Source organism: Toxorhynchites rutilus, chromosome 3 (assembly GCF_029784135.1).
Source record: "Toxorhynchites rutilus septentrionalis strain SRP chromosome 3, ASM2978413v1, whole genome shotgun sequence".
Classification (NCBI taxonomy): domain Eukaryota; kingdom Metazoa; phylum Arthropoda; class Insecta; order Diptera; family Culicidae; genus Toxorhynchites; species Toxorhynchites rutilus.
In genome coordinates, this window is record NC_073746.1 from 49,179,330 (window position 1) to 49,192,065 (window position 12,736).

The 12,736-nt window shown below is 39.7% G+C and overlaps 1 protein-coding gene across 1 annotated transcript in view; it reads right to left on the reverse strand.

Moving 5' to 3' along the window:
* The window catches only part of LOC129774824 (carcinine transporter), a 28,654-nt gene extending 25,243 nt beyond the window's left edge, over positions 1 to 3,411 (reverse strand). Inside the window, exon 1 of the mRNA XM_055778828.1 lies at positions 2,679 to 3,411. Within this exon, the coding sequence (XP_055634803.1) occupies positions 2,679 to 2,732 (54 nt within the window). The 5' untranslated portion in view covers positions 2,733 to 3,411. The remainder of the gene's footprint in view (positions 1 to 2,678) is intronic.
* Between the last annotated feature and the right edge of the window lie 9,325 nt (positions 3,412 to 12,736).

The following is a 12,736-nucleotide window of genomic DNA, read 5'->3' on the forward strand; positions in this document are numbered from 1 at the left end:
CCAAGTTTTCAGCCTCTCAACACGGCTGTGAAAATGATTCATTCTCATCACCCGTTACGATTTGTTTCAAAACTTCATTTTCATTGGGTTTTTGAAGCAGGTCGCAGCTCAAGATGCAAATTTTGTGGAGCCCACGCTTCGCAACGATTTACGTAACCATCCACGTAAATATCCACGTGAACGGTTGTTTTAGGTTTCTGTAGAGAATCTGCTTATTTATTTGTAGTGTCCCGAGGATTATACTTGATCAACGTTTCGGTCTAGAATCCATCTGAGGCGGTTCTGCAAACAACTTTATACAGATAATTCAATATTATTTCTAAATGTTTCATACATCGATTTGATGTATATAGTTATTTGCTGTAAAATATAATGGAACCTGTACCTGGCACCTCTACGCAATTTTTGATGGCTAACATTCCTTTCATTGTTTCCGTTCCTAATCTATTCTTATATCTTCGTTTGATTAAGATTGAATTGAGAGAAAAGTCGTTCAACCGATGTTGAGGAATGTAGAAGAATTGATAAGAATTGAATTACATTTTTCCAAAAACCTGCAACACTAAAGTCAATACACAAAATTCTATATTCAGTATTTATCTGTATTCGTAGTCCATGTTTTGGACTGAATATTTACTCACCAAAAAAGGGAAGCATTAGAACAGTTGTTTTCCAATTTTTATGTTATTAGGATTAAATAAATCTCATTATATTGACTTTGAGTACAACATTTTTATCTTTTAAGTTTACATACTGAAAAAGTTGTGAAAAAGAAAACACAGATTAGTAACAGAAGAGATTTGGCAGGGATCCTAAGTGTGTTTATCATAAATATTTTTATTTCTGATAAAATAAAAAGTACAAAAATCAGTGTAATTTTATAAAAATCAGGTAAATTGCAATACAATTGAGTGTTTGTCAGAGGATATCAGGACTGAGCCTGTAAAAATAAACGAGTTTAATAAAAAAAGAGGATATCAGGAAACGTGACAAAAAGTCTGAAAAATTCTGAAAAATCAGGCAGGTTGGCTTCTCTGCTTGGAAGTGAACCACAAGAAAACAATATGTTCTGTACTATGTGTAAATTAGTGTTATATAAAGCTGTAATCATATGTTTTCGTTCCGTAGAATATTATTATGGATTTTGTACCAGTAACCCCTAGTTGATTACTCGACGTGGGGATAATATTGAAAACAAAACCATGTCGAAGAATATTAAAACCGTTTACACTGGAGTCGCTTTTTACGCGGGGGATACATGCCGCGTAAATTCCAAAATCCGCGTAAAAATAAACCACGCAAATTTCAAAATTCGTGTAAAAAACTAACAAACAGTGAATTATTAGTTTAAAATGGAACTTATATTCAAACAATTGATTAACTCATTTTTTTGCAAGCTACAATCATGATATTCTTTTATCTCTCAGCTACTAGCTACAGTGATATAGTACAAACTTATTTCGTGAAAAGTCACATCAATTAGCACATTAAATTTGTTTACATTGGAGTCACTTTTTACGCTGTTGATACGTGCTGTTTCATAAAAACCGCGTATATTCCCAAATCAGCGTAAAAAAACCGCATAAATTCCGAAATCCGTGTGAAAATAAACAGCGTTAAACCCTGATGCCGCGTGAAAAAGTGCGTTAAAAGCGACTTCAGTGTATAGTTATAACAAAGTCATTAATACTTTTATCTAACCATGGTTTACTCACGCATATTATATCAACATTACAACCTGCCGAGATCTGACTTAATTTTGCAATTTTTCACAGTTACAATCACAAATACTTTGGAAGTACCACAATGGGATGTTCTACCCCGTATTCACGAGACATTGTTTTTTCAGGATCTGCTAGTGAATAGTACTTAACGAAGACCCCAAAAATTATTCGATTCTAAGTTCACCTAGAGCTCAAACGACGAATTCATCCAACCCGGAATGCGCATACTGCCCTGAAAACGGGGAAAGTCCTAGCGAATGATGGGGTTTAAGAAAAATTTTGAATAAAAAATGTACATTGTACCAAATACTATGAGGAAACATTATCGAGTTTCAAAGTTGCAGAGAAAAAGCTTGTTTATAACCGCAATATAATTATAGCCTCATAAATTCTCACTACAAATTCAATCACAGATAATGGAAAAGTGCAACCTTGTAGCAATAAGCCTTATTATTATTGCTGCAGTATAATGACGGAAATTTTGACGAACCACACAAAAATTTTGTTGTTTTCATGAGACGTTTAGCTAATGAAAAAATACGCCAGACCGATTGAGGAAACGGTAGTTACCACCGCTTGGTCACAAAAAACTGACGATGTTTCAGATTTTCATACAAATTTATCAACCGTCCGCATGCAATGATCACAACACCCAGCTTCCACAAAATGCTTCAGTGTTAAATACGCGAATTGTTTTCCGCACTATATTCTCCATTTAATCAAGATATTCGCGTTTATCACCAGCCCGGAGGCAGTCTTGTTTCCCGTTGAATTGTAACCTGTTAATTTCCTTCCGAAAACAGCACATAATTTATTCCCTTAATCTTCACTCCGATTGACCAAATCTCCACCAAAAGCACACAGCCCGCTGCGGGGGGCAATTTTTAATAATTTCACATTGTTTATTTGAGCCCCAACAACCGCACTATAAGTTATGTAGATCACTTTGCTTACTTCAGAAACGATTTTCTCGTTTTCCTCGACCAGAGTTTCGCCTTTACCGTCCATTTTTTTCGCTCTCCTCCAGCAACTTCCACAAGACGCCTGGACTGGCCGAGCGCGATTATTCAATTAAACTGCTGCTGGTAAGCTTGTACCCTTTCTGCAACGCCTCGACTGCTTTAGTATCGATCGAGAACAAATTCTAGCGTGAAAAATCCCAAGCTGAACACAGTATCACTCGTATTTCGCGAATATCCGCACTCTACATTAATCATTCGGTTTCGGATGGCGCTCTAAGCCACTACTACCAGCGTGATGTCCATTCAACGAGAGGAATAGCCTCGGGATGGTGAAAAATGCATTACGCAACTCGAAAAATATATTAATTGAGGGCCATTTTTGTTATTCTCCAGCCACATTGCCACAACGACGCGGGAGCTCAAATTCTACAATTCACCACTATTGAGCGCAACGTTCCGAACTCAACTAACACTTCTGGGTAAGAACTTTTGTGGGGAACAGCGTTGGCCTCCACCCCGCCAGGAACCGACCATGAACGATGACCATCGAGGGGAAAACCGCACCGCTAATCCAATTACGCCAGTCATAGAAAATATAAACACCGCCAGTTATGGAGCGGAAGGCGCACGCTTGGTATTTCATGGGACAACGGCCTTCCCGAGGATGAACACAAATTGGGGTTTGAAGGAAACAAACACCAAACATGTTACGTCTTCCACAGCAACACAACCATCGAGACAGCCACCTGTTGACTGCCAGTTATGCTCGTAACTCCCGGAACGGCGTCTTGGAAATCTAGATAAAAAAAATGCGCAATCGAAGCGCGATCAACAAGTTCATTGTCAAAGACGAAATACGGGTGTTCTGAAGAGGGTTCAAAGGGAAGGGGTGAGAAAAACTTACTTGAATCGTGAATTCTGATGATCATCAACAATTAGATAAATGAATGGCTCGAAAGCGGCGTCTGAGTAAACACGTGGATTACAATGAATGAAACTATTCACCTTGCGTCATGGAAGAAAACGCATTTGATTGAGTTTACTTACTGGAGGGAAGTGCAGTACTTCAGAAGTGATTGAATTCGCTTCGTAATTTTGCTTCAGCAATCTACTTCACGACGTCAGGTTTACGTTCCTTCGGGAACTGTTTCAGTGTTCATTCACCCCGTTGGTAGAGATCAGAATGTGAATTAAAAAGTGCTAATCTTAAAACTTAACAAATAAACAAAATTGCGCGGAACGACTGCACTGAACATCAAGACAAATTGAATGCAATGTGAAAAATTCCTAAATCTGCTTATAACACGACTTACTGCGATAGACCCTTCATGATTTTTTATTGTTATAATGGAAGATAATTGTATTGTCTTCCTTCCACGTATAACCTTCAACGATGTCTTAGACCTAAGATCAGATCAGGCCTCCGTCAGCATGAACTCAATAATTGTGAGAGTCAACATTTAGACCAAGCGACCTTCTGTTAAGTTTGTTCCGCACTAGACGCGAGAACTTTTGGAAATGTGCATGCTTTGAATGAATCTAAAAGTCAACTTCAGTATCGTTATAAAACCAACAACAAATTAAGTAAATAACGGTAATGAAGAATGAGTTCACAGAAAAAAGTGATCTTGGGTGGTCTGGGTTTAACATAATTTTCGCCAGAAAAAGGATGAAGAAAGCTATCAAGAGGCAGCGCAAAAAATTATCAAATCGTTCATTCGAAATCGAATGTACAATAACCATCAGTTAAGCTTGATTCATCACGAACATCGCGGACTCATGAGCTGTTTTAATAAGTTTCGTTTCATTCGTACGGATCTCCTTTCATTGTATCCCTTCCATTCGATTGATCAACCGATCGTTTATTCATTATTTCTTAGAGATCTACATTTTACCATTCCCATGAGTGTTCTTGAAATGAAGATGTTCTTTAAGTTGTGAAAAATGATAAAACTAGTCATTTTCAATTTCTTCTAGTATGTTCATTAAAATAAGCGATATAAATTGAATCTATCCGTTACCTTTAGTACACAGCATGTCTTTTTTTTTTGTAAAAAGTCGGGATGGTCCTGAACCGACCGCCAAATGTGATCCTAATTAAATTATTCATTAATGTTCAACAGCAACAGCAAAAAGTCTGGTGTCAGGTGACGTGACATAAAAGTATTTGAATGACAACAAGCCAACAAAAAAATGTTGTCACGTCACGCTGAGATAAACCACCGCTTTTCAGACAAGTGTTTAATTTTTCATTCAATGGTATATAGACATTGAAGTTTGGTTAAGTAAGTGCAGAGATATTTAGAGAAACCTGAAAATAGCGAAAACTTTTAAATATCCTTCCTTCTAGTCTCGTTTTTATACACCAATCGCCCTTCTCGAAGGTTGGTGTATAAAAATTAAATTCGTTTCGAAGAACATTATAACTAGTGTTTATTCAGATAACATTATAGATTTATTATATAATTTTCTAATTTATTACATAATTGAAAATTTTGAATTTATTATACAGTTAAACATTATAAATGACGCGAACACTGGCGCGGTAAAACCTCAGCACGGCGGTAGAGGAAATGCTTCGCCAAACCCGAGCGTATCCAGGTTAGGGGCGGCTCAAAACGGCGTCTGCTCTCCAGGCTAGAGGCAGCTGAATCACCTCCCTCGTGTCAGTGTGGGACTCTAAACAGTACTGGCACGACGGTCCTCCAGCGAGACATGGGGTTGGTCGCAGGCCTTGCAAGCCGCCACTATAAAAAAAGAGCAAGCAATTAATAATGAACAAGGAAATTCGAACCAGAACAATCGGCGTGGACCCACGCGACGACAACGGACTATGGATTGGAAACTCGGGACGTGGAACTGTCGATCTCTCAACTTTCAAGAAAGCACTCGAGCATTGAAGAGCCGCAAGTTCGACGTCGTAGCGCTGCAGGAGGTGTGCTGGAACGGCTCAACGGTACGTACGTTTAGGGATGGTTACACCATCTACAAGAACTGCGGCAACACACACGGGATCCGAACAACATTGTGAACCAGGTGGTCTCCGTAGCCACATTGGTTGCGCGTTCGCTTAGTAAGCGATCGATCGTGAGTTCAAAACTCAGGGCCCTCATTGACCATCTTTGTGTTGTTACAGAATAGCTACGTCCACGCAACAATCATCAGCGATGGAGATCGATCCACGGTCGAAATTAGATCGATTCATCCATACAACTGCTCTGCTCTGCAAGACACATCGGGCTGCTGTTCTATAAATAACTCAACAATGATCAATCAACTGTCTCCGCTGTCCGGTGGTCCAACTGGATAATGGAAGAACAGACAGAATACTCTTACGCCTAAATGGCTACTGTGTGAATGTACTATATGTAATGGTATTTAAGAAATACTGGCGAATGGCAACTGTGTAATGTGCTAATTATAGATATGATAACCATGTAACATGTACGGCTCTGTTACAGCTAAAATGCTAATGAGCCTTAAATAAAATTAATGGGATAAAAAAAAACATTGTGAATAACATTCGGTTAAATCTCGCGCGGCTGAAGCAGTCACCGGAAATTACGTACATTCGCTCGAAGCTGTGCTGCCGGAAGAGGACGAGCTGAACGAAGCCCTCTCGAGGAAAGTTGCGCTGTGCCACTCGTCAGAACGTGGAAAGACATCGACAGAAGAAGATGCAGCGTACCCAAATCTTCCGGGAGGAGAAGCGCTGCCTGGAGGAGGCGGAGTGTGCAGAGTTGGAGCAGCTGTATCAGTCTTAGGACACGCGAAAGGTTTACAAGAAGCTCATCGCATCCCGCAAAGGCTTTGTGCCGCGAACCGAAATGTGTCGGGATAAGAATGGGAGTATTCTGATGGACGATCGGGAAGTGATCTCTCTAGCTTGCTGTTCAACATAGCGTTACAGGGTGTTATAAACCGAGCGAATATAAATACGAGGGGCACGATTTTTAATCTAATCTAGTCAGTTCATCTGCTTTACTGATGACATGGGTATTGTCTGCAGAACATTTGCAGCAGTGGCTGAAGCGTACACCAGACTAAAACGCGAAGCAGGGAAGATAGGATTAATCATAAATGCGTCCAAAACAAAGTACATGCTGGCAGGCGGATCCGAGGCCGACCGACGCCGCTTAGGCAGTAGTGTAACCATCGACGGCGACCAATGTCCTGGAAAAAAGGTAATAAAGATGGTCGAGTTTCTCGCAACATAGCATGCGTTGCCATAACTATTTCGCAAATAGTGACGTCAGTCGTTGTGTTTATCTTTGATTGCCCACCGCATCCATGTAAAAATGCTATTTGCAGGAAGTGTTTTATCAATTAAAAACGTAAATTTTGTTAGAGTTCCTGTAGAATATGAAGCTAATGTGACAGCGTGCAGTGAATATTTATGAAATCACGTCGAAAAAGACGGATAAAAGTGATATTTTCATGTGCCTTTTTCATTCCCCCACGTTCATAGAAACAAACGAGGTTTCATTATTTTACCGTTATGAAGTTGATGTTTCGAAAGCTCTCAGTGTCGGTGTGTATGTTGTGAGATAATAATCGCCAATTAATCAAAATTTCGCCAAAAATGTTACTGCTTTCAAGAACTAAGCATACGATTGCTCTCTGGACCTTTTAATAATCGAAATAAGCCACGATATAATTGTCATCTGTTGAAAAACAACCAGTTGAATGATTTCATGAAAATTTTGGCTCGAATTATCATGCAACCGTAAGTACTTTCAACATTGTTTTGTTTCTTCCATATACATTCCATATTGAATGCAAATAATTACGACACGATATTTGGCTTGCCAATACAGATACACTTCGCCTACTGCTCCACCTCTATGTACCTCATTGGACGGCTACGATTTAGAGACGAACCAGCTTTTGGCTGAAAATCTCTTTAATAAAGAAAGAAAAAAAAATCGACGGCGATGAGTTCGAGGTTGATGCCGAATTTGTCTACATTGGTTCACCGGTGACGGCGGACAATGACAACAGCGGGGAGATTCGGAGGCGTATTATAAACGGAAGTCGCACTTACTATGGGCTTCACAAGCAATTGCGGTCGAACAGACTGAGCCAAAGTACAAAGTGTACACTGTGCAAGACGCTTATTAGACCGGTTGTTCTATACGGTTATGAAACGTGGACAATGCTCGAGGAGGAAAGCGAGTGCTCGGAGTTTTCGAAAGACGAGTACTAGGAACGATCTTCGGCGGCGTGCAGGAGAACGGAGCATGGGAGCGAAGTATGAACCATGAACTCGCACAGCTCTTCGGCGAACCCAGTATTCAAAAGGTGGTTAAAGCTGGACGAATAAGGTGGGCAGGGGATGTTACAAGAATGCCGGACAACTGCCCTGCGAAGATGGTGTTTGCTTCAAATCAGGTACGAGCACAGCGAGCTAGATGATTAGACCAGATGGAGCGAAATCTGGCGGCGAGTACGCGATGTCCAAGAAATTGGATTTTTCTTCGAAATAATAGTAAATATCGACGTTTCATGCAATTATAAGACATTTAGCATCGATTTTTTTTTTTTGAAAACCCCGACTACCAGTGATTTTTCGGGTTACAAAAAACTCAAATTTTAACATCTGCGACACTAGTAAATGATTGAGCTAATATTTTCATTGGGTATTACACCGTGTAAGTCAACATTTCGCACGTAGTTCCATATGAAAAATCGAGATGATCATTTTCATTGGAACCATAAACCATACGTTATGCTTCGTATAACGAAAGAAAAAAAATCCGTATTCCCAAAAAAAAAAGTCCCAGAGTGTCGATTGTTGACAAAATATTATTTTCTAAATGACAGTAGATCTCGACGTTTCATGCAATTTTAAGACATTTGATATCATTTTTTTTAAATTTAATAACCGCATCAATCTTGGCAACGAATGAAAACAACAACAAAATGTACGCGTGATACACAATAAAGAGTACTCTCCACCAGATGGCGAAGCCTCCTCCGAAGATTTGTCTCACTGTGTATGTTGAATCGATGGCACGAGAGCGGAGGCTTTGGTCGGATGTCACGCGATTCTCCGGCGAAAATGGAGTTCTCTGGCAGTGGGGTAAAAATTCAAACTAAATCGAATAAAATCGATGAAGACTGCGAGGTCATAAAAAAGCATGGCTTGATAGCTTAAGATCGATATTCATTATCAATTGAGATCCGAAACGGTTCATTGTCGAACGAAAAGCTATTCCTTTTTATCCAAATGAGATGAATGTATTGAGTCGAACGAAAGCCATTCATTCATTTTCACGACCTCGGTTACCCGTGGTGAAGCACGATTTTGGTTCATTCACTATTTTGCATACAAGACATGAACAGAGCACGCGAGCATTTTCTAATGCCCTCTTACTTATGTGTCACGTCACACTCTCACAGTAATGCAAGAAGTGTAAGAATGAAAGCAACAAAAAATCACTCTTGTCGAACCTGCTGTTTCTCTGTTTCTCTCTGAAAACTTACCAAAATATCTTCGGGTGTCAATTGAATCTCTACTTCAATTGATAGAGACAAAAGTAGATATCAAAAATAGAATAACATGAATGCAAAAGCGGTTATTCAATCAAATGGAAGAGATACAGTGAAAAGAGATCCGTATGAATGAAACCTTCCCATTCGTCAAATCATCTCATGAGCCCGAGATATTCGTGTGAATAGAACATGACTAATGGTAATTGTTTTCTAGCCTCTGGACGCTGGAGCTTGCAAGAGGAAATTCTTTTGGAAAAATAGTCCTGAAAAGAACTGACAAGTTTAACCCTTCCGCTTTAACACTTTGCGACATGCGTTGTGTTTTCGTTCAGGTTGTGACAGGTAATTTGAAACTCGTGTGCTGCTGCTGCTTCAGTTAACACATAGTTCTTTGCCAATTTATTTTGGAAATTATTTCCGGCAGCGGCTGCCTAGGCTGGCTCGAAGAAATTCCAATTTCTTAACACTTTTTGCAGCAGTATTAAATCACATAATCGTAGAGGCCTGTACACGGGTGCATTACGCAATGTGATTCATTCGTCGAATGTTTCTTTCAACTGTGGCAAGCTAGGTGTGATGTGTTACTTAGTTGTGGTACAAAACGCTCGGTGATATTTGTAGATAAACTGATCAATGATTTCATCGACCCAAAAAGCGCACCAAGCGTTGTCACGCGCTGTACGACATATACGCATGTTATTCCATAAATTAAAAGTTGTGCATCACCTTTAACTATTCTATAGATGGTACGGTATGTTATCAGTTTGGTCACTCATTTCGTCAGCCACTGTTGGTCAATTTCCGTGAGATGTTTTGAGATAACTTTTAGCTTTTTCTCAGTCGGGTTTTATTACCGGAACATACCCTCTTCTTGAATTACACTAACGTTCCAAGTGGAACCTTTGCCGTCTCAACGTAGGCATTAGTTTGCGTCAATTTTATTAGTACTTTAGTTGAGATTGCTTATGTCAAATAATACACCTTTGATATTTTATGGAGTGGCAAACTTCAAAATACGTGTAATGTGGTCACAAGTCAGAAAAAATTCTTTGACGAAAAATCCCCCGGCCAGAACGGAAATCGAACTCGAACACCCGGCATGATAATGTGTGGCGCTAACCACTAACCAGTTTCGTGTTCGTGTATCTGCATTTACTTTGTTCGTCAATATTGCACGAATTTTGGGTAATATACTTTTTTTAATCGAATAGTTGCATGCATTATTTCGCATGCGAATCAAGCAATTTATCGTTGATAATAAATATAGCTCATTTGAGTAGTTTCAATTGACAGTCTTTCTAGCGAGCAGGCAACAGTCTTTCTCAATGATGAAATCACAAACAACGGTTTTGCTCGACACAAAGTACAGTAGAACCCCGATTATCCGCGGAATAGTCTGGCTAGCTCACCGCGAATAACGAAAATCGAGGATAACACAAAAGGAAACTAAAAATGAGTTCCGAACACGGAAAATGATATTTCAGTATCAAAACTATGGTTTATCGATACAGAAATCATTAAACTACCCATATACACCAGTGCGCCAGATAATGTGAAAGCCACTATCAAAACAAAAATGTATGAGCCTATCACTCACTGAAAAATTCTAGAAAGGCCTATAGATTTACTATGGAACTGGTTGTCGCGTATAATCCGAAAACAAATTTCTGCATAACCCAAGAACTAAGCAAGCAAACGAAACCAAATTTGGCATATTGTGGTACGTACAACGCTTTAAGGGGAGACTGTCATAGAAATGGAGCACAAATTTCTGCATAACTCGAGAACTAATCAAGCAAACGGAATCAAATTTGTCATTTGGAGGTTTTATAGAGCACGATACGTTTCTATTGTGTTTCGGCACTCCTCTCTAAGTTCTCTAAGGAGGGCTGCCATACAAATGAAATACAAATTTCTGTATATCCCGAGAACCAGAGCTAGTTATTTTCGAAGCTAATAAATGTGATTGAATTTTATTCATACAACTCTCACTTCCACTACAGTCATTTTCGGTGGATTAATTTCAGTGTATCGGGGTGAAGTGGAAACGAAATATTCTCTACACATACAGTAACATTGATTCTTTTGTTTCGTTCCTTTCCTCTTTCGTTCTCTTACAAGTATAAAAGCAGAAGCTTTCACTGACGATTAAAACTGCTTGAACGGGTTATATTTATTTTCATTTCGCATGTTAGAGGATGCTTGCTGCTTTCAAACATAAGTTTTATTTTACCAAAATGGATCGTCGCGGACCGTGTTCAAAATTCTTCAATCACTTGTAAATAACATGTTTCTCTGTTATTTGGAATACATGATTGTTACAGAAAATGTAATAAAATGAAAGACGGCACAGATCGGACTATTCCTTTCTCGAGTTTTTCACCCTCTCTAAGGGTGAAAAGAATAGTCCGATTTGAGCTGTCTTCATTTTATTATATTTCCTGTATCAAACATGTATTCCATGTTACGAAGAAGCATATTATTTGCAAGTACGCTGGATTCTTTTTTATGCGTTTTTTTCGTGATATTTTTTACGCTATTCGCTCAAAATTACGCGATTTTTTTATGCGATTTGCTTGAAATTACGCGATTTTTTTACACGATTTGCTCGAAATTACGCGATTTTCGACTAGGTCTGTGCTTTCAGCATGCCCACGCAGAATTGGGAGCGCACGCACAAACGCATACACAACGCCGGAAGCACGCGCACGCACATACCATTGGGTGCACAAACACGCACACACACGCGCAAACATGCACAAACATGTGCACAAAAACGCGAGCGCACACAAACATACAAATGGACGCACAGGTGCGCACAAACGTGCACACGCACAGACGCACGCACGGAAAGAATCAGGCACACACGCACACAAATACGCACAAATACGTGCACACGTACGCACACACACCCACACATGCCCATGCACAAAAAACGCGCATACCTGCACACAAGCAAGAAAAAAACGCGCAAACGCACGTACACACGCGCACACAAACACGCACAAATGCGCGCAAACACGCCTACACATGCCCGCGCATAAAAAAAGCGCACACCTGCATGCAAGCAAAAAAAACAGGCCCAAACGCACGCGCACACACGCACACGAACACCCAAAAAACGCGCGAACATACACAAACACCCATACAAATACACGTGCACAAACACAAACATCGGGCTGTCGAATACTCGGCTATCCGGACTCGAAGCTGACCGGTATCCAGTATCCGACCAAACTACTATCCGTTTCATCACTAATTTCACACTGACAACTAGCGCCGGTAAATAATTACTCCTGCAGGCATACTACACAACCCTCACTGCACCGTTTTCATTAGTTTCAGTGAATAAGTTTCGAATGCAACAAGGAAACATTCATTTCTATACAAACTGCCAGAATACATGGATGCTTCAAATTAATTTCCAAGTGACGATTTCTAACGTCGCTTTTGTTTGCAGAATGAAAGGAATCAACGTGAAATGAAAGGAATATGTACGAAAGAGACGAGATATTTTTCTTATTGTGCGTGAAAAGAGAATAGATATATTTTTAG